Source organism: Taeniopygia guttata, chromosome 13 (assembly GCF_048771995.1).
Source record: "Taeniopygia guttata chromosome 13, bTaeGut7.mat, whole genome shotgun sequence".
NCBI classification, from domain to species: Eukaryota; Metazoa; Chordata; class Aves; order Passeriformes; family Estrildidae; genus Taeniopygia; species Taeniopygia guttata.
The window spans coordinates 10,489,989-10,510,668 of NC_133038.1; the positions used below are offsets into that span (position 1 = coordinate 10,489,989).

Below are 20,680 nucleotides of genomic sequence, written 5' to 3' on the forward strand. Positions count from 1 at the left end.
CCACCCGTGGCACTGAGGTTGGCCCGGGGCTCCAACCAAACTGGTTATCGGGGCAAAGTCCCTTCTGCCTCCTGGTTTACCCGCGATGTGCCCATTGTTGGTGAATATTCATCAAGTGAAATTAGCATCTAATAGGTCTTAATTGGCTTACAAAGACTTTGTTCGGTGGTAATGAAGTCTCTGCTGTAGCTGTGCCTGACGGCAGCTGGTGGGTCCCTCTGCCCCCTCGGCTCCATCCCTGCTCCTGCCCCACATCCCGGGGGGGCTCAGCAGCCTGTCCCGGGCCGTGTGGGGGTCCGAGCTGCCATAACCCCGGGCTCTCTGTCCCCCTGCAGGTTCCTGGGGCCGGGCTGCCCTGCTGGCCCGGGGGGCTCAGCAGCCTGTCCCGGGCCGTGTGGGGGTCCGAGCCGCCGTAACCCCGGGCTCTCTGTCCCCCTGCAGGAGAGCCCTCCCGCTGGTCCTCGTCCCACTGTGACTGCTGCTGCAAGAGCGGCAAGGGCGACAAGGAGGGCGAGAGCGGCACGTCCTGCAACGAGCTGTCCACGTCGAGCTGCGACAGCCAGTCCGAGGCCAGCTCCCCGCAGGAGACCGTCATCTGCGGGCCCGTCACACGGCAGCCCAACATCCAGACCCTGGACCGGCCGGCCAAGAAGGGCCCGGTGCAGCTGCTGCAGCAGGCCGAGATCCGCAGGAAGAGCGACCTGCTCCGGACCCTCACCTCCGGCTCCCGCGAGTCCAACTCCGGCAAGAAAAAGGCAGCGAAGGAGAAGCTCTCCATTGAGGAGGAGCTGGAAAAATGTATCCAGGATTTCCTCAAGATCAAAATCCCCGAGAGGTTTCCCGAGAGGAAGCACCCCTGGCAATCCGAACTGCTGCGGAAGTACCACCTGTAGGCTGCGGGCGGGCAGGGAGCGGCCTCCTCACCCTGGAGCAGATCCTGAGCGACACGAAAGCAATTCCCAATAATAACTGTTTGTTAGGTCGCCAAAACCAAAACCCATCTCTAGTACTGCCTGATCTGCCTATTTCACCTTAACGTTTCTATTCGTAGGGGACGATATTTTTGCAGTCCTGGAAGCACAATGACAAACGCTTTTGTTTGTAAACTCGAGTCTTACACAAGCTGAAAACCTTAAGGGCACAGCCAGGCCCACCCGAGGGACGCTGGTGTGGCCCCGGAGCGGGCAGGGCGGGCTGGCGAGGGCTCCGTGCCCTCTGCGAGAGCAGGAGGGAGCAGCACAGCACAGAGCCCCAGCCCTGCCCCGGCGGTTTAAGCATGTGTATTTATATATGTGCATATATATATATATGTGTGTATATATATCTCTGTGTATATATATATATGTATATATATATCAATATATATTGCTTAAAGATTTTCTGGCTCTCTCCTTATAACTGCACTTTCTCAGAAAAGAGCATTTTTTTAGTCTGTGGATGTCCCGTTTTTTCTCCAGGCCTGTGAGGGCTGAACCGTAGAAATCCATCTCCCTGTCTCTCTCTGCTCCCCCTGCCTGGGGCACTGGAAACGTGTCCCCGTGGAGACCAGGGGGCAGTCCCTGGGTGTGTGTCACCATCAGCAGGTATCCCGTTTTTGGGGATGCTCTGTCCCTCCCGTGTTCCCCGAGGCTCTCGGCTGTTAAAGGAGTGCTGGAAAGCCGCAGGGCTGGCTCCGGGCCCTGTGGGGATGCTGGGGGCGACTCTGGCTCTGCAGGTGCCAGGTGTGTGTGCCAGGAGCGGCTGTCCCAGCTGGCAGGGACAGCGGGCACCGCGGCCCCTCTGCCCCCGAAATTGCCCAGCCGGAGGCTCTGAGCGCCGCTGCAGGAGGAGCGGGGCTGTGCCAGGAGCAAACCCAAAACCAGCCCGAGGAGCTCCCTCGGCCCTGCCCGCGGGTGCCAGCCGTGCCAGTGCCGTGCTGGCACTGCAGCAAAGCAGCTCTGGGCTGCTCCTGCACTGCCCCGAGCCCCAGGTCGGGACAGGGGAGGGGGCACAGACTGGCCAGGGAGGGGCTGGGGCTGGGCACAGGCGTGGGGACCCCCGGGCTGGCCGGGGGCTGGGGCTGCTGGGCACTGGGAGGGACAGAACGCTGCAGAGCCCCAGCTGGGAGCAGGAGGATTTGGGAGCAATCATTCGTTTTCCAGAGGCACGGGAAGAAGATTTTATATATCCATATATATATATATATATATATATATATATATATGACAATGAAAGTGGGCAGTGCCAGCGCTGGTAGCTCGGACTCTGGCTCAGTGAAGCTCCTGCAGGGTCCAGGGCTCCCCTCCTGCAGCGCAGACGCTGCAGTGGAGCTGCTGCCCTGCCTGCACCGCTGTCCTGCGCTCCCGGAGCAGTTCCACCGGAGCAGCCTCGGTGCCCACGGGGCTCCATCGCCCCGGGCTGGGCAGGGTGCCCGGGAGCCCTGGGGTCCCCAGGAGCCCCCAGCTGTGCCTGGGGTCGGGTGCACCTTGCAGCAGCTGAGGAGGGAAGCAATACCTGTCCTGAGGGGTCGGTGGGCAGGAGCTGGCTGCAGGAGGGACCCCTCCCAGCCATGCAGCTGCAGGGTGGGGTGTGAGCCTGGGGCACCTCTGGGTGCTGGGGCTGGAGGAGCAGCCGTGCCTGCCCCTGCCGGAGCTGTGCCTGGGAAACGCTCCCTGAAGAGGCTCAGCACTGCTGGGCCTGGGCCAGGGCCAGCCGGGGGCTCAGGACATTCCCTCCCTCTGGAATTCAGGCTCTCGTGCCACCCTCCGCTCACAGGCTCAAACCTGCCCACGGAAATCAGTGTTTTGTACAAGCTCCACGGATCTGGCCCTGCTTAGTTATTCCGTGGTTAGCTGATAGCACTTTTCTCTCCCTATCCGACGTGTCCTGCACCTTGTGCCCCCTCTCCCTGGCACCAAGCAGGAGCTGGGCAGCAGGCAGAGCTCTCCTCCAGCTTTCGGCAGGGCACGGCCTCAGGACAGCTCAGCTTGTCCTCGGCAGGAGGCTGCAGCTCAAACCTCACACTGGCACTGCAGATGTTCCCTTTGAATCCCCAGTGCTCTGGGCTGCAGGCGGCTGTGCAGGGCAGACGAGCAGGCGTTGGGGTGTGTGAGTGAGAGTGTGAGTGTGAATGTGTGAGTGTGTCTGTCTGTGAGTGTGTCTGTCTGTCTGTGAGTGTGTGTGTGTCTGTATGAGTGAGTGTGAGTGAGACTGTGTGTGTGAGTGTGTGTGTGTGTTCCAGGGACAGGGCCTGCTCCATGATTAATCACTGGGGGAAAATTAGACCAAATGAAACGCACCCAAGTGGGTTTGATTTATGTGGCCTTCGTGTGTGCAGTTTGAGATGAAATGGTTATTGCTCTCCAGTGCTACAGAAATAAAGGTCTTCAACTGCAGGAATCACAGGCCGGCCCAGCCTGCAGGGAAAGGCAGCCTGGGCTGGGCAGGGCAGTGCCAGGCGTGGGGCTGGGGCAGGGCAGTGCCAGGCGTGGGGCAGTGCCAGGCGTCCAGCGCTTTGGGGTTGAGTTGGGGAGTCAGTCCAGCACTTTGGGGTTGAGTTGGGGAGCCCAGCGCTTTGGGGTTGAGTTGGGGAGTCCATCTGTGCATTGGATTTGCACGCTGCGGGCTGGAGGAGAAGACAGGGCTGGGATTTCCTGGCAATGGCCATCACGTACCGAGTCCCTCAGCCGTGTCCTTCCCTGCCCTCCCAACCCTGGCAAGGCTGGAGGAACTCCCCAGCCCCCTGCCCTCCCCAAGCCCCCAGCACTGCCAGTACGGCCTTGATTTCAGAGTACTTTATGCATAAGGCCCCATGTGTATCATGGTACAAAATAATTGTCCAGTCTTATGGATAGTTTATGCCCCAGCGGGGTTTTGTAGATTAATAGTAAAAGAACACAAAAAAAAAAAAAAAAAAAAAAAAAGCACTTTTAAATTATTTATATTATAAAAAGACATTCTTTATTTTTCTTGGCATTGATGTCACTTGGCTAAAAAATCCGTTTCTAAGTAGGATATTGCAGATTTTGAACTATAGCAATGCTGGAGCAGACAGGAGTTGGAGTTCCACAGAGAAAAGGACCGAGGTGAAGCGGGAGGGTGGCAGGGCCCCGCGGGCTCCGGGCGTGCTGCTGATGATGGCAGGGGGACGATGTCCCTGCAAGGTCCCCCGGCTGCCCACGGCCGTGGGGCTGTGCTGGGGCACTGCCAGTGCAATATTCCCCAGCCACGGGGTGCAGGGGGCTGTGTGCCCCTGGCATCGCTGGGGCATCGCTGGGGCATTGCTTTCGGTACGTTTTCAGACCTCATTCAGCACCAATGACTCCGCTGAGGCCGAGTCGGTCTGTTGCACATTGATGTAGATTAAGTGGCACCCACTGAATTACCTCTCGACTTTCCAACGTGGTTCACTTGTACATAAGTGTAATGTCAAACTGTTTACAGGTTCTTTTGTGCGTAATTGTGGAAAAAACAAAAAGTTTTAACTACAAATTTAAAGGAATCGATTTTACTGGAAGGTGTTTAAAAAAATGAATGTGCTTAATACAGTATAGACATCCTTGCTAATGGTCTCACCTGAATGCATGTATCCGTGTTGTCAGTCCCACCAGTGAGGTTATTGGCAATATTCTGCAGTCTGTGAATAGCAAATATGCATAAACTACTGTGACTCTGACAAATATAACTCGGTGACTGTTTCTGCTGTGGTATGTGAAAAAACCTGTAGCTTTTAGCCTGCTGTATTGCCCTGGTGCAAAGAGTACCAGGAAAGAGAGAGGTCTGGGAGAAACGAAGTCACAGCTGTGCCCTGAGCAGGGTGGCCGTGCTACAAGAGCTGAAAATGCCATTTTCAGAGGCTGGCAGGTGGAAGGGAAGGTGCTGCTGCCACCCCTGCTCTGGCATCGCTGCAGGAGCAGAGCTGCCCCGGGCTGGGGCAGGGGCTGGGGCTGGGGCAGGGGCTGGGGCAGGGCGGGGGGACCCTGCACGGGGGAGCCCAGCCCTGCTGGGTGTGCTGGGGCCAGCTGCAGGCAGCTGCTGTGTGCCAGCCCAGCTCGCAGTGGGTGCTCTGTACTGGTGTGTGCCAGCCCAGCTCACAGTGACTGATCTGTACTGGTGTGTGCCAGCCCAGTTCAGCTCTGGGGGCTCTGTACTGGTGTGTGCCAGCCCAGTTCAGCTCTGGGGGCTCTGTACTGGTGTGTGCCAGCCCAGTTCAGCTCTGGGGGCTCTGTACTGGTGTGTGCCAGCCCAGCTCACAGTGGGTGCTCTGTACTGGTGTGTGCCAGCCCAGCTCACAGTGACTGATCTGTACTGGTGTGTGCCAGCCCAGCTCGCAGTGGGTGCACACAGGGAGGGCACAGGCCAGCACCAAGGTTGCGCTGGCAGCCCTCAGCGGTCACACACACTGCCAGAGGTGCACCCATGGATCCATCCAGGCTTTCTTGCTCACAGGGGATTAGCACTGGCTCATGTAACCCCTTCCCTGCAGCTGGCCGGGTGTTACCCTCCCTCCAAGGCAGTGGGGCTCTCCCCAGGTCATTTCTGGGCTGGTTAATATTGTTTTATCTGCAGTGCTTGGCTGTGCTCGGGGGAAAGCCCTCTGCACTGCCCCTTCCCGGGAGCAGCCCCGGGCTCCATCTCTGAGCATTTCCCAGCGTGGTGCCGCCCCGGGCTGGCTGTGGGTGCTGCAGTGCTGCTCCCGTGGGGGCTGTGGGAGCTGTGTCCCCCGTGGGGAGGGGATGTTCCCACAGGGATGCTCGCTGAGCTCCCTGTGGCACAGCCCGGTGCTGGCAGCCAGGAGATGCCAGGATTCCGTCCTGGCACAGCCCTGCAGGACGCCCTGCCTGTGCTCCCGGGTGCCAGCCCTGGGGCAGTTCTGCCCACGAAGCAGCCCTGGCTGGAGCCCAGGGGCTGGGGCAGCGCAGGGGAGCGGAGGGCACCCTTCTGCCCCTGGGCAGAGCGGGGCTCAGCCCCGGCCAGCACAGCCCCAGGTCTGAGCAGGGCTCTGCTCCCTGCCTGCCGCTGGCACTCGGAGCAGCAAGAGGATTTTGGTTAGCTGAGCACTTCTGAGCGCTGCCTGGTCTGCTTGGCACCTCAGGGCAGGTGTGAAGGAGCAGCGGGTGCTGGGGTGGAACACCTGCACAATAATTAGTGAGGATGTAATTGCCTCCCCCACGCAGCACGGGCTGATGTGCACGGAAAGGAGAGATTCCCTTCGGTACCAGGTGATACCAGAAAATGATTTAAATCTGCCTTACAACTATCTAATTAAGAGAGCTTATATATAGGAATATTTATCTATCTATCTATGTCCCCACGATGTATTTCTGGCTGGGAGCAGGGCGGGCAGTGCTGGCCCTACTCTCTGCCCGCTGCTGGCATAAGGGCGAGTGGCTGGGAGCAAGAGACAAACCAGAGCGTGTCCCAGGAGAGGGGCCCCATCCCAGGGACAGCCCCGACCCCCAAAGGCTGATCCAGCACCCCACAGCTGGGACGAGCTGGGCCTGGGGAGGCTGTGCCCAGTCCCTCTGCTGTGCCACCCTCTGCTCCTGAGCAGGAGGGAGGGGGAACCTGTGGGTCACAGGGGTCAGGGGTCAGGGGTGACCCTGCAGGTCACAGGGGTGAGGGGTTGGGGGTGACCCTGCAGGTCATGGTCAGGGGTGACCCTGCAGGTCACAGAGTTGGGGTGACCCTGCAGGTCACAGGGGTCAGGGGTGACCCTGTAGGTCATGGTCAGGGGTCAGGGGTGACCCTGCAGGTCATGGTCAGGGGTCAGGGATGACCCTGCAGGTCACAGGGGTCAGGAGTGACCCTGCAGGTCATGGTCAGGGGTCAGGGGTGACCCTGCAGGTCACAGGGGTGAGGGGTCAGGGGTGACCCTGCAGGTCACAGGGGTGAGGGGTCGGGGGTGACCCTGCAGGTCACAGAGGTCAGGGGTGACCCTGCAGGTCACAGGGGTGAGGGGTTGGGGGTGACCCTGCAGGTCACAGGGGTCAGGGGTGACTCTGCAGGTCCCGCTGGCCTTGCCAGGCTGGGGCTGAACTCCTGCCGTGCCCAAACCCGTCACAGGAGGATCCCTGGGGCAGGAGGGCGAGGCGGGGGAGCAGAGCATCCTCCAGCCGCCCCTGTGCCGAGCAGGGCCGGGAGCGAACTGCTGCTGGGGCTGGGGCTGGGGCCGGGCTCGGGGCACGGACACCCCTGCTCGCCCTGGTTCTCTCCCGGGGCCGTGCCGGGGCTCCGCAGGGAGAACTCTGTAAATACAGCAGGTTAAAAACTGGCGCGGTGTCTGCGGGTCTCTACTTGATGCAGATGTTTCCCATGTTTTGTAGTATTGTTTTCTTGATAAATAAAACTCGGCCAAAGACAAAGCCGGCGTTTGGCGTGGTCTGTGTGACTCGTGGGCATCTACAGAGACTGGCCCTGGCTCACGGGGAGCCTCCTCCCAAGCACACAGAGAGGAGATGGAAATGGGAATGGGAATGGGAATGGAAATGGGAATGGAAATGGGAATGGAAATGGAAATGGAAATGGGAATGGACATGGGAATGGGAATGGGAATGGGAATGGAAATGGAAATGGAAATGGGAATGGGAATGGGAATGGGAATGGAAATGGAAATGGAAATGGACATGGAAATGGAAATGGGAATGGACATAGGAATGGAAATGGAAATAGAAATGGGAATGGGAATGGAAATGGAAATGGAAATGGAAATGGAGGGGAGGAAGGGAAAACGTGCCCTGAGCTCCGTGGGAAGAGGAGCCCTGAGCTTTGTCACCATCCCGGGTGTGCCCCACGCTGCCCCAGCTCTGGGTGTGACACTGGCACCCACCAGGGCTGGGGTGACACAAACATCACTAATGGCTCCAAAATCATCCCAAAAGGGTCGGGATTTGTAAAGCACAGCAAGAAAAGCAAAACTTGCAGTAATTAAACTGCATCTTAATGAGCTGCCTCCAAAAAAAAAAAAGCTTGAGAAAAATGGGTTCATCAGAGACTCATTAAAAAAATCACTAAAACCATTAATACTACAAACATCCTCTCTGTGGCATACATTTTGCAAGTTTCCAGATGTATTTTTATTATTATGCCCACTTTATGGGAGGAGAAAAGAAAACAAGGCTCAGCTCTTTGGGCTATTTTGTCCCAGGGATGCCAGGAAGCAGCAGCCAGGAGGGACAAAAGCCACCTCCTCTTACCAAATTCCTGGGCAGCTGTGCCCGTGCCACTCCAGGCCGCCACATCCAAACCCTTTAGCAAATTTGACTTGGTTTTTACCAGAGGAAAAGATTCCTGATTTTGGGACTCGGTGGTGACTGAAGGGGGCAGTGATGTCTGTGACCTTGAGTGGCCCCGGGGGTAGAGCTGGGAGAGCAGGAGGAAAGAAAGAGAAAACAATTTCTGTTTCTGCTCCTTGTTTTCCCATGTGGAATGTGTGTGGAGAATTGTTTCCCTGGGGTGAGTGCTTGGTTGGATTCTGTGAGGATTGTGTGAGCTGATGGCCAATCCAACCCACTGGGGCTGGACTCTCAGAGAGGGCCAGGAGCTGTAAGTGAGTTAGATATGGGAGTTAGAACAAGTAGGTTTGTAGTTTTAGTACCTCCTTTAAATAGAATATTAATGTATTACAGTATAGTTATAATAAAGAAATCATTCGGCCTCTGAGCTGGAGTCAGACACCAGCATTTCTGCCCACCAGCTTCACCTGCATTTCCAATACCAGGACAGTGCCAGGACAGTGCCAGGACAGTGCCAGGACAGTGCCAGGACAGTGCCAGGACACATGCTGCCCGTGGCCGAGGGACCGTGCCTGCTGGCAGCACCAACCATGCCCTTGGACCTCCAGGAGGAATCCAGAGCTCCAGGAGGAATCCAGAGCTCCAGGAGGAATCCAGAGCTCCCCTCTCCAGTCACTCCCAGGCATCTGCCTTGACTCCATCCTGCTCTGGCCCAGCTGGATACCTGGGAGCCAAAATGTGAGTTCTGCTTTCTCTGTGGGCTTGCCTCTTCTATTGAATTTGCTATTAAGCTACCTTTTTTTTTTTTTTTTTAATCCAATAAAGGCATGTAATATGTGCAATTTTAACATAATGTGCTGGGAATGGGTGTTCAGTGCTATTCCCAGTGCTAAATTCAATGGCTCTACTCATGGAGCTGTAAGATTTTATTTTCATCACAAGGCCAAGAGAACAAGTCTGTATCTATCTATATGTATATATATATATCTATATCTATCTCTATATCTAGATCTGTATTATCATCGATATCTATATAGTCTATATCTATATGCATAATTATTAATATGAAACAGAATAACAAAATTTAATCATATAAAACATGGATCATTATTCATTAGAACCATTCCAGCTGGCCCCTCCTGCTGCCCATGAGACACTCCCTGCCTCCCCGTGAGCAGCCCTGGAGCCTTGCTGGGGTCACCCTTTAGGTTTCTGACATCACCGGGCCCAAGCTTAATGAAAAATTGCTTTTTTTGAATTTCTGTTGGGATAGATCCAAGCATAATGAAAAATTGCTTCTTTTGGATTTCCGTTGGGATAGACCCCTCAGCCCTGAGCACTCTCCTGTCTCTGTGGTACCTGCAGCCCCAGAGCCCCTGGAGGTCTCAGTTAATAAAGGACAAGGCGTTCTATTGGATGCTGAGCCAGCTGCAGGAAATGAAGCAGGTTTCTCCTTCCCCCAGGGCTTTGTGCCCATGCCCTGGATGCTCTGGGCCGGGCTCCTTGGCACAGCCCAGGGCAGGGCAGGGCAGCAGCCAAGCCCGGGATGCCCCCAGCCCTGCCCTGGGCCAGGAGTGGGGGTGTTCCCCCAGGGCTGCCCACTGGCAGCACAAACCTTACCCTGCTGTGTGGAGATGCCCTAACACAGCATTGCAGCTCTTCCCGAGGACACTGAGCTCTCTTTTCCAGGAAAGACACATTCCCACCCTGCAGCTGGATTTTAGCACTGCTATGAGCAATCTCCTCCGGGTTAAACCTGCAAAGATGTCCCAAATCACGGATTTAAATTATGGCAAAAAATTCCCTGAGCTCCTTCAAGTTAACGACGATCTTCATTTTCATTTGTCACATATTCCTCTCCCATAATAGCCATGTGCTAAACCTTCATGAGATTTTTTATAGTTTCACTGAAGGAATATTTGCATAATTATTAGTGCATAATCTGCTTTAATGGGCCCGCTGAATTTACTGTTCCAGAGAAATGCATGTGGTGGGGAATTGAAGCACAGGAAGGTCTGGGCAGTGCTGGGTGTGCTGCAGAGCAGTGCCCAGGGACACTGTGACACTGTCCCCTCGTGCCCTGCTGTGTGCCAGCAAAGGGCCCCGGGACAGCCAAAGGGACTCTGCTGTGTGCAAAGGCAGGAGGAAATGCTGATGTCTGACTCTAGCTCAGAGGCAGAATGATTCTTTATCAGAACTATTCTATAATACATTATTATTCTATTTAAAGGAGGTACTAAAACTACAAACCTACTTTTTCTAACTCCCATATCTAACTCACTCACAGCTTCTGGCCCTCTCTGAGAGCCCAGCCCCAGTGGGTTGGATTGGCCATCAGCTCAAACAATCCTCACAGAATCCAACCAAGCATCACCCCAGGGAAACAATTCTCCAAACACATTCCACATGGGAAAACAAGGAGCAGAAATAGAAATGGTTTTCTCTTTCTTTCCTCTGTGTCTCTCTATGAAAAGTCCTGAGAGAGAGAAGAAATGTGCCTGCCACACTGCTGTGTCCCTCACTGTGCCTCAGAGCCACCAAACCAACCCAGCCTGCTCCGGGGGACAGACCCCAAATCCCACCCAGTGCCCCCCTGCCATGGCAGGGACACCCTCCACTGTCCCAGTCAGTGCTGTCAGCCTGGCCTGGGCACTGCCAGGGCTCCAGGGGCACCCACAGCTGCTCTGGGCACCTGTGCCAGGGCTGCCCACTCTTCCAGCCGGGCACAGCCCCCAAATCCTTGCTCCAGGGGCCTGGGAGGAGGAGCAGCGCCCTGGGGCTGGGGGCTCCTGCTCAGGCCCCATTTGGAAACTTCCCCTGCACTGACGTGGGAATGTATAAAAAGGAGCTGGTGAAGTAAGAGCAGTGAGGTGTGGGGAGGGTGTGATGACAGCAGCTATATAAGGAGGCAGCACAGAATTCTTGAGGGAAAGCATCAAACTTCTGCTATTTTCCAACCAGATCATACCCTCACTGTGAAATGTCATTTCTGGAATTTTTTTAGACTCTTCTAATAGATACTGATAAATGTTCTTCTCCTCAGGGCTTGTCAGGAGCAGACGTGATTGATTCTATCTTCAGAAGGAGACAAAAATGTTCTGTGCAGGATCTGCCACTGTGGCAGACCTCAAAAACAATGGTCTGAACTGAGCAGTACAGAGCACTTCCAAAAAATTTAAAATTCCTACAACAGCAATGCAGTTTTGAGCCCTACTTCATTTGGAAAGTAAAGACCTTTTCTAAATCTGGGAAAACAATGAGAAAAGAAAAGCATCTCAAAATCTGTAGGCAACAGCATAGCCTGAGTAGAGTTTGGGGCAAGCTGCATTTTCTGCAGTTTCTGAAAGTGCCAATATTCAATTGATATTTTAAAATTAAATATTAACATGTTTTAATGGAGCGATTCTGCAGGCCTGAGCCTGGAGGCAGGGAATGCATCTGCTCTCCCAGATCCCAGCTCAAGCCCAAAATTAAGCTCTTAATGCCTTAGTAAGGCAGAGAGTTGAGTGTACAATGACCTGTTCTTTAAGTGATATATTAAATTAACTTTCCTTATATATTTTCAGACGGAAGTTAAATATTTTCACATAGTTCAAGACCGCAAAAGACCATCAGAAGGGATTAGATGAGATTCTTTCTCTATTAAATGAGAAATCTGGCTCTGTGTGTGCAGCAGAGCCCACCCACACCCGCTCTCTGCCCTTCTCTGCTGTGGAATTCCCACAGGAATCCCTGAGGATCCCCTCCCTGGTGGGCACTTGGCTTGGCAGAGGCCACAGGGGTGAGGAGCCTCCTCCTGGTGTTTGTCCATCCCTCCTGCTGCCCCGGGGCTTTTGGTGTTCTCAGGGCAGGCTCACAGGTTTGTTCTGCCATAAAAGCTGACAAAACCCCTTCACTGTTCTCCTGCTATCCAGGCAACAACAGGAGGGGTTCGAGATTTTTCCTGCCCTAAAGAGACCCTGTCAAAGCGCCAGGGCCGAGTGCTGCTGTCCCACCCCAAAAGGGGCATTCTGCACCCCTGCAGCCTTTGGGGTTCTCAGAGCTTACATCCCAAAGTGAGGAGTTAAAGCTCACACAGCAGTCTCAGCCTTTGTCTGGCCTCCTCTGCAGGGCCCATTTTTATAATCACTGGTTATTAACTCTTACATGTAGGACATGGGGAGTGCTTCCCACTGCAGGGGGCAGGGATGGATGGGATTTGGGAAGGAATCCCTCCCTGGCAGGGTGCAAGGCCCTGGCAAAGGTTCCCAGAGCATCTGGGGCTGCCCCTGGATCCCCCTGGCAGTGCCCAAGGCTGGGCTGGACAGGGCTGGGAGCACCTGGGACAGTGGGAGGTGTCCCAGGGGTGGCACTGGGTGGGCTTTGAGGTCCTTCCAACCCAAACCACTCTGGGATTTTGGTATCAGGCTGTGCTCAGTGCACTCCAGTGCAGCAGGCTTCCTTTACTGGGACTGGGGCATTTCCTCAGGGCGTCCAGCAAAATTTGTGGAAGAGAAAAATCCCCCCTCCAGAAGGGAGCCCTGAGCTGGCAAGCTTTGGCTGCCGAGGCTCTGCTGCCTGTGAGAGCAGCCTGGAGCAAGCAGGATCCTGAGTGAGGCTCAGAGGGGATCTCCCCTCCACAGTCCGTGGAACACTCAGCCCTTTGTCTCTCTGACAGACACACGACCAGCGTCCTCCTTTGTGAGGGATGCAGCTGGAAGAGATTAGGGAATAACTTCTGGATAAATAGATTTATTGGTGCAATTTGGTTTTACACGGCCAGAATGGAGTGTTGATAAAATATTTATGGAGTTTTCCTTTGCAGTGATGGAACAAGGACCAGTTTAACAATGCGTGGGGCTCCATCAGTGCTGTTCCACAGTCAGGTTTGCTCTGTCTCCTCTTGTCACTTCATTAAGCTGGTCCTCGTGATAGATCGGCCCAAATCACTAATTAATAATTACCTCTTCTGTATAAAATGAGGTGCCTTGAGTTGGCACTACTGGCCATGAATTTAAGATGATGCATAAACCTGTGTGCATTTCTCTGCTCCGTGTTTAAGTCATCCCGCTATTCATCCAAAACCTCATCAGAACAGATAATAAAGCACTTCATGAACAGATGTGCCACTTATTCATCCAGTTCTATCATGATAATGAGGAAAATTTAATCTGGAGTGTCTATGGAAGATGATCTGAGAGACAGATTGGTGTGAATAATGAGGGCCTGCAGAAGGAGAGCAGGCTGCCTGAGAGGGGCTCATCAACGCCCCGAGCACGAGCCCGGCTTTGGCAGCCCCAGCAGAGCCAAACCAGCCCCCAGCCCAGCCCAGCCCCTCAGGAGCCTCTTCCTGCAGCTGGAAACGCTGGAAATTGCTCTGCCTTTTAAACAGTATAAAAGGTAATTGCTCTTACAGCTGGGAGCAGCATCTGACACTGCAAAACGCTGAAAGCACATGGAAGAGAGCTTGGAGAGTCCAGATACATCCAGGGTGAGGAGGATAGCATGCAGAGCTGAATATTTAGCCAAAATGTGAAAAAATGCAGACAAGTAGAAATTTATGAGGCCAACTTGCTCTGAAGAGCCATTTACCCCTCGTTATCCAGATATACATTTATTTATCTGTCTCCTCATACAGGTTTTTATTGATCCTTGTCAATGGAAAACATCAGGAATGTGGTAGCGGAGGGAGCCACACTGCAGGTGAATATTTGCAACTGGAGCTGCACAGCTCTGTAAATTCTGTTAGCAGTCAAGAAGATCATTCAATGCCCAAAGTGCCTGTGAAGAACAGAAAGGCTGTCATCCAGCGCTGGGGAGATGGTCTGCATTGACAGCTGCCATCCTGCCACGGCCACAGCAGAAAGGCACAAACCCTGCAGGGTGAGCACTCCAGAAATCCAGCAGCCTGCTTGGAAGGGGTGGAATGGGACACCCTCCTGTTCCTGTGGGGTGGCACTGGTGCCAGCCTGCCCTGTCCCCTCTGCCAGAGCGGGGAGACACCCCTGCACGTCCCCAGCCAACACAGCCAGAGTTATTCCCTCTCAAAAACCACCCAGAGGGGAGCCAGCCTCATGACAGTAAAGCTTTCCTTTAACAGCTTGTCAGCAAAGAAATCCTGCTTTTCACACCAGAAATGCTGTCAGCCTCCCTCAGCATCTGTCACAGCAGCAGCAGCAGCAGCAAGGCCACAGATCCGGGTTAAAGAGATGGAAGGAAAGGGGTTTGAGGGGCTGCTGTGGGAAAAGAGGGGTTTGAGGGGCTGCTGTGGGAAAAGGAGGGGTTTGAGGGGCCAGTGTGGAAAAAAAAAGAGGGGTTTGAGGGGCCAGTGTGGAAAAAAAAAGAGGGGTTTGAGGGGCCAGTGTGGAAAAAAAAAGAGGGGTTTGAGGGGCCAGTGTGGAAAAAAAAAGAGGGGTTTGAGGGGCCAGTGTGGAAAAAAAAAGAGGGGTTTGAGGGGCCAGTGTGGAAAAAAAAAGAGGGGTTTGAGGGGCCAGTGTGGAAAAAAAAAGAGGGGTTTGAGGGGCCAGTGTGGAAAAAAAGAGGGGTTTGAGGGGCCACTGTGGGACCTGGGGCTGGCTGGGGCCCTGGTCTGAGCCGCAGAGGGAGGGGAAGGCTCCAGCCCCTTCCCTGTGGGGCTGCAGGAGCTGGGATCCACCAGGGCACGGCTCCTTCCCTCCCTGCTGCCCCCTCACCCAGTTTGGGCCACATCCAGGCTGTGACTTTGCTTTTATTGATGAAGTGGGGTTTGCTTTCCTTCCCTGAGCCCAAAGGCAGCAGGCAGAGCCTGCTGGACACCCCCAGGACCTGGGCAGGGCACTCGGCCAGGAGAGGACCTGGAATTGCTGCCCTGCCTCCTCCAGCCCCAGCCTGGGGGTGCTGGAAGTCACCTGTGACCCCAGAGATCCCGAGGGGCCCCAGAGATCCCAGAGGGACCCCAGAGATCCCAGAGGGACCCCAGAGATCCCAGAGGGACCCCAGAGATCCCAGAGGGATCCCAGAGATCCCAGAGGGACCCCAGAGATCCAGAGGGGCCCCAGAGATCCAGAGGGGCCCCAGAGATCCAGAGGGACCCCAGAGATCCCAGAGGGACCCCAGAGATCCCGGAGGGACCCCAAACCCCCGGAGGGACCCCAAACCCCCGGAGAAGGCCGATGCCAGCCGGGAGCGCTGGGCTGCCCGTCCTTGCCCAGGTGAAGGGCAGCGTCCCCAGCACAGCCTCCCGCTCGCCTTTCTGGGCATGGGAACACTCAGAGCAGATTTTGGTTTCCTTGGTGATCGCTGTCAGATCTGAAACACAACACTGAAATGAAAATAGGAATGTATCAGAACTAATTATATGCATTCGTGTTAATTATACACCTTCCCCCACAGCCTTTCAGGGAGGCGATTTTGGTGCTGATCTCTGCTTCTCAAGGACAGGCATGAACTGGTCAAAAGGAGGAGCATTTAATCTTCCGCTGGTAGACCAGGCATTTTAATACTGGAGCTTGTTTTATTCTTAGGGTACCTTTGGTACAGCATATGCATCTTCCCAAGGACAAATAATTACTGCAACAGCCTGGAGCAATTTGTCAGGAGAATGACCCTGAGAGTAGTTAAAGTTCATAAGGTACAACATGAGTCACCATTACAAAATAACAGAACTATTTCTCTCGATGACAAGAGGTGAAAATTCAACAGCAAAGGGAGGTGAAATATTAGGACCCCAGCTAAATGAGGGATGAGTAGATGAGGGATTACAGTCGGTGCTCATTTGGGAAGCAAATGTGAGACGATGTGTTTTGAGTGCTCGAGAGAAAATTTGGTATCTTTGGTAACACAGCTATAAGGGAAGAGCCTCCAAATAGTTTTCAGTTCTTACTGTAGCCATGGAACTCAAAAAGGCAATGAATAATGAGTGAGTAATCCCAGGAAGCATTTAAGGACTCCACATTCCTCGTGCTGGTGGCTCAGGGGCCAGAGCTGGTCCAGCAGGACACAGCAGGACATGGGGACAGCAGGACACGGGGACAGAAGGACACGGGGACAGCAGGACACAGGGATAGCAGGACATGGGGACAGCAGGACACGGGGACAGCAGGACACGGGGACAGAAGGACACGGGGACAGAAGGACACGGGGACAGCAGGACATGGGGACAGCAGGACATGGGGACAGCAGGACACGGGGACAGCAGGACGGAGCAGGGCAGGGTGGGGCAGAGAGGGGCAGAGCAGGGCAGGGCAGAGCACAGGGATAACCCCAGGGGTTCCCCCAGCCCTGGGGCTGCAGCTCTGGGGCAGGGGCTGTCTGTATGTGGCACATTTTTGGGCAGGGGCTGTGTGTGGCCCAGCTCTGTCCCTGCCCCTCATGCCCCGTCCCTGTGGCTCACCCCTGTGCCAGGAGAGCCCCAGCCCCGCAGGGAGCCCCTGCTCTGCCCTGGAGCTGGCACTGCAGGGCTGTGGGCAGTGCAGGGCTGCAGGGCTGCAGGGCTGCGGGGCTGCGGGCAGTGCAGGGCTGCGGGCAGTGCAGGGCTGCAGGCAGTGCAGGGCTGCAGGCAGCACTGCCGCTGCTGCACGAGGCTCTGATGGATTGCACACAATCGGAAATATTACAGCAGAGTGTATTTCATCCAGACAGGAAACTTTAAGCAGGACACAACAGACATTTTTCTTACAATATTAACAATTTACCATCTGAACTTTATCTTCTCCTCGGATAATAACCACCAGCCACAGGGTAAAGGAACAATTGATTTAAGATCTCAATCAAAGGAAAGCATTCCTCTTATCTGGATAGCCAGGCAATGGAGCAACAGTCAGCTGGGGCTGGTGTACATTTGTCAGTCCATTAAAAGCACGGGCTCCCAATCTATAGAAGGGCTGTAAGACATTTGTGGAAATGACTCTTGCAAAAATCTTTAGTGGTTAAGTGCCTGCCGTCTAAACCTTCCCTTGATTTCCACAACATTTACTCAAAAAGACAGGGGAAAAATTATACCCCCTGTACTCAGACTTTCTTCCCTTTCTCCACACGCTTGTCCATGATTATGGAATTACTCCATGATTTAATTGCTGCACTAATGAGGAGCAGTCTGATGCACAGGGGGCTCCCCCAGAATCCCAGAGTCACTGAGGTTGGGAAAGACCCCCAGGGCCATCGAGTCCCAGCTGTGCCCATCCCCGCCCTGTCCCCAGCCCAGAGCCCCCAGTGCCACCTCCAGCCCTTCCTGGGACACCTCCAGGGACGGGCACTGAGGCTCCTTCACCCCCCACCTCGGAAGGATCACGGCTCCAGGCCAGCAGCTCTGAGAGCAAGCATTGCTCCAGATGTTTCAGCACGGAGCCCTGTGCCACCATCAGTACAGATGTGCCAGCAGCAGCAGCAGCAGCCCGTGTGCCCACCTGGAAGGTCCCAGCAGCCCAGGGAGGTGGTGCCGTGTCAGAGCCCAGCACACCCCTCTGGCTGCCCTGGCTGCTCCAGACCCTGGCAGGGGTTCAGAGACCCTGGCACAGTCAAAAACACTGTGGCTGCGATTTCAGCCTGTGGGAAAAGCTGCCAGTTTTGTATGAGGAATTACAAGCCACAAGGGTTTGAGTAGTGTGATATTTGAATGAACACAGGGTGAAAAAATAGAATTTTTGGATTTTTAGAATGGGGTTCATGTGCGTACAAGATGGAGGAATTTGGGTGTGTCCTGACCTTCTTCTCCTTCCTCTTGTCCTCCATGTCTTGGTGTGATGGTGGCACTTTTCTGGTGGTTTAAAGTAGAGAGTCACAGCTCTGCACACCGGGCTCGGCTGCTCATCAACACTGGTGGCACAGCTCAGCAGCTTAAAATACAAGGGGAAGAAACAGAGAATGGCCACAAAACATTTACTGTCAAATAAGCTCCAAGTGCTTTTAGAAGTGTTACTCACGTCATGGGATACTGCTGAGACACGGTGATAAACACTCCAGCCATAAAAACGTTATGTATTTGCTTTCTAAGTCACCTCCAAGTGTTCCAGTGTGAAAAACTCTTTGATAAGGTCACTGCACTGAGCTGTGGGAGCTCCTGCACCTCCCGAGCACCACCCAGGGCTCTTGTGGGATGCTTGGACTCCACGATCTTTGAGGTCTTTTCCAACCTTAAGGAGTCCATGATATGAGCAGGGTCATGTGAAGAGCCTTGCCAACATCACCAGGACAGGCTGGCAGGGTGGGGACATTCCCTGGCTCCAGAGGAAACCCAGACTTGCTGGGTGAATATTCTATGCACTCCCTGCTTATCTTCCTTCCCCTCCCTCCATCCCTGTTTTTCAGCAGGGGCCACACAGACCAGGACAACTTCATGTGGTGGGTTTGGCATTTCAGGGCTTCAATCTGCCACAGGGACACTCTGGGACCCAAATCCAGATGTTCTCACTCTCATCTGTCCCTCTTTGTTCCTGCCTTCCCATCTCAGCCAGATGAACCTCAGCTCCTCATCCCTTCAAGCTGTGGGCAGTGAGCCAAAGGGGAACTTCTTTTTTTCTTCCATCAGCAATTTTCTACAGTAAATAAGAAAAGAAAATGGAAAAGCTTGTAGGAAGTCCCAGGCTGCTGAGGCTGTTTAAATGGGTTCAGAGCTCAGGCATGAGACAGATTAATCACAAACCAGACACGTTGAGCCAGCACAGGAGATGACATTTGAGGGCTTGTGCAGGGATGAAGGATTACCTGAGGGACGGGGCGGGAACAGAGGGAACCTGAGCAGGAGCCCCCAGGTGCAGGAGGGTCGGGATGTGACAGCACTGGGGCTGTTCAGCAAATAAAAGAGGATCTTGCTTGCAGAGCTCTGTGATCCGGTTCTGACGTGCCTGCCAGGAGCGGTGTTGATGGACTGGATCATTTCCAGCCCTGCCCTGAGAAGGGAATGCTGCTGCTGCTGCTGCCTGATTTTTAGAATGTGATTCAGGGGGACAAGATGGAGGCATTTGGGCATGTCCCAGCCTTTCCTTCCTTCTTCTTGTCCTCCCTGTCTTGCTGTGATGGTGACACTTTTCTGTTGGTTTGAGGCAGAGACACTCGGTCCAACATAGATATTAGATATTGGCACATTATTATAAACAGTCTATACGTAATTTTTGATATAAAAGGCAAACACCGCCCTGAGGGCAGACAGAACGCCATGGCTCCTTGCTAGCCAGGGCTCAGCAGGGCAGAGAAGGAATGTTATAGATAAGGGAAAATAAACAACCTTGAGAACATGACCCAAAGATTCCAGGCTCCTTCCTTGGCTGTGTCGGGCCAGAGACAGACTTGTACCCTGTTGGGGTCCCAACAAGCTGACCCCAACACTAGGGACATTCCTTACCCGTGAAAAAGCACACGGAGGGGTTTGCTCCCCCAGAGCCAAAAAATGAGTGTTTCCTGTGGAAACCAGCTGGCTGTGGGGTTTTATCTGCTGCTGAAAATCTGGAGTGGCCTTAAATAACCTTAAATAGCCCTAATTAACCTTAAATAACCTTAAAAAACTGGGGAGTCTCAGGCACGAGGTCCTGCTGCCTTCTCAGGGAGACACCACCATGCCCTGGAAGGATCCAGAAAGATCCAGGAAGAGTCAGCTTCTCAGAGGTAAATATCCTGAATTCTGACCCCAAAAGGGGAGGTTTCCTCCTCTGCGTGTTCCCAAAACCCTTCCAATAAATCCCTGACTCTCTTGGTCTCCCAGCATCACTAACTGGCTCTGCCACTGATTTACTGCTCAATTCCTGAGCAGTTTGAAGAGTTTTTCCCCAGCTCAAACACTACTTATTTGAATGGGAAAGATTCTTTTAATTTGTAAAACCAGAGAAGGTTAAAAGGGACAGAGCAAAAACAAGCTCCAAAAACAACCTCCTGGCACCTGGCAGTTTTGGCCACAGCAGTGGCACAAGAGCAGTCCTGTGCTGATTTAAGGGAAGGAAAACAGACCCAGAGCCAGGAGCCCGAGCCCACAGAGGGTGGGAGGGGACTCCCAAAGGGAGGAACAATGTGAATTTGTTCATTTAGAGAAGCCCCTGCCAGGCACACACACTGCTCCGTGCTCCCTCACCAACAGCTCCCAGGCAGAGACTCGTTTTAGAGCCTAAAGAAAGATGCTGTTTGTAAAGATTGTTTTGTGCAGAATTATTCTAATTATTCTAATAGGATTATTATCTATTACCATTGTCTGTTAAGTTATCTATTAATAACAGATTATTCTAAAAGGAGAACAGAAAGAAAAGGATGACAAAGAAAATTCAGCTTTGCTCCAGCTCCTGCCCAGGCCCCAGCCAAGTGTTCCCTGCACGGACGGGGGAAGTGGAAGAACTTTCTAAAGCTGGCATTTGGCACAGCTTTTCACCTGCCAGGCCCAGCTCCAGGCAGGGCTCTGACCTTCACAGCATCGAATGAACCTTAAAGTGAGACACATTTCCAGGCAAACAACCTGCAGATGCCCCCAGCCCAGGGCAGCACAGGGCATGAGGAGAGAGTCTGTGCCAGGAGGGCACGAGGAGAGAGTC

General features: G+C 53.9%; 1 protein-coding gene across 17 annotated transcripts in view; it reads left to right on the top strand.

Moving 5' to 3' along the window:
- The window catches only part of KCTD16 (potassium channel tetramerization domain containing 16), a 73,057-nt gene that overhangs the window by 42,148 nt on the left and 10,229 nt on the right, over window positions 1-20,680 (top strand). For 2 of the 17 annotated variants that reach the window (XM_072935134.1, XM_072935135.1), the window contains exon 3: window positions 442-1,432. In XM_072935134.1, the coding sequence (XP_072791235.1) occupies window positions 442-893 (452 nt within the window). In that variant the 3' untranslated portion in view covers window positions 894-1,432. Of the gene's footprint in view, window positions 1-441; window positions 6,924-6,958; window positions 7,344-8,731; window positions 8,952-20,680 lie in introns of those variants that run through there. The other 15 variants (XM_072935136.1, XM_072935137.1, XR_012058095.1 and 12 more) reach the window with 14 other exon arrangements.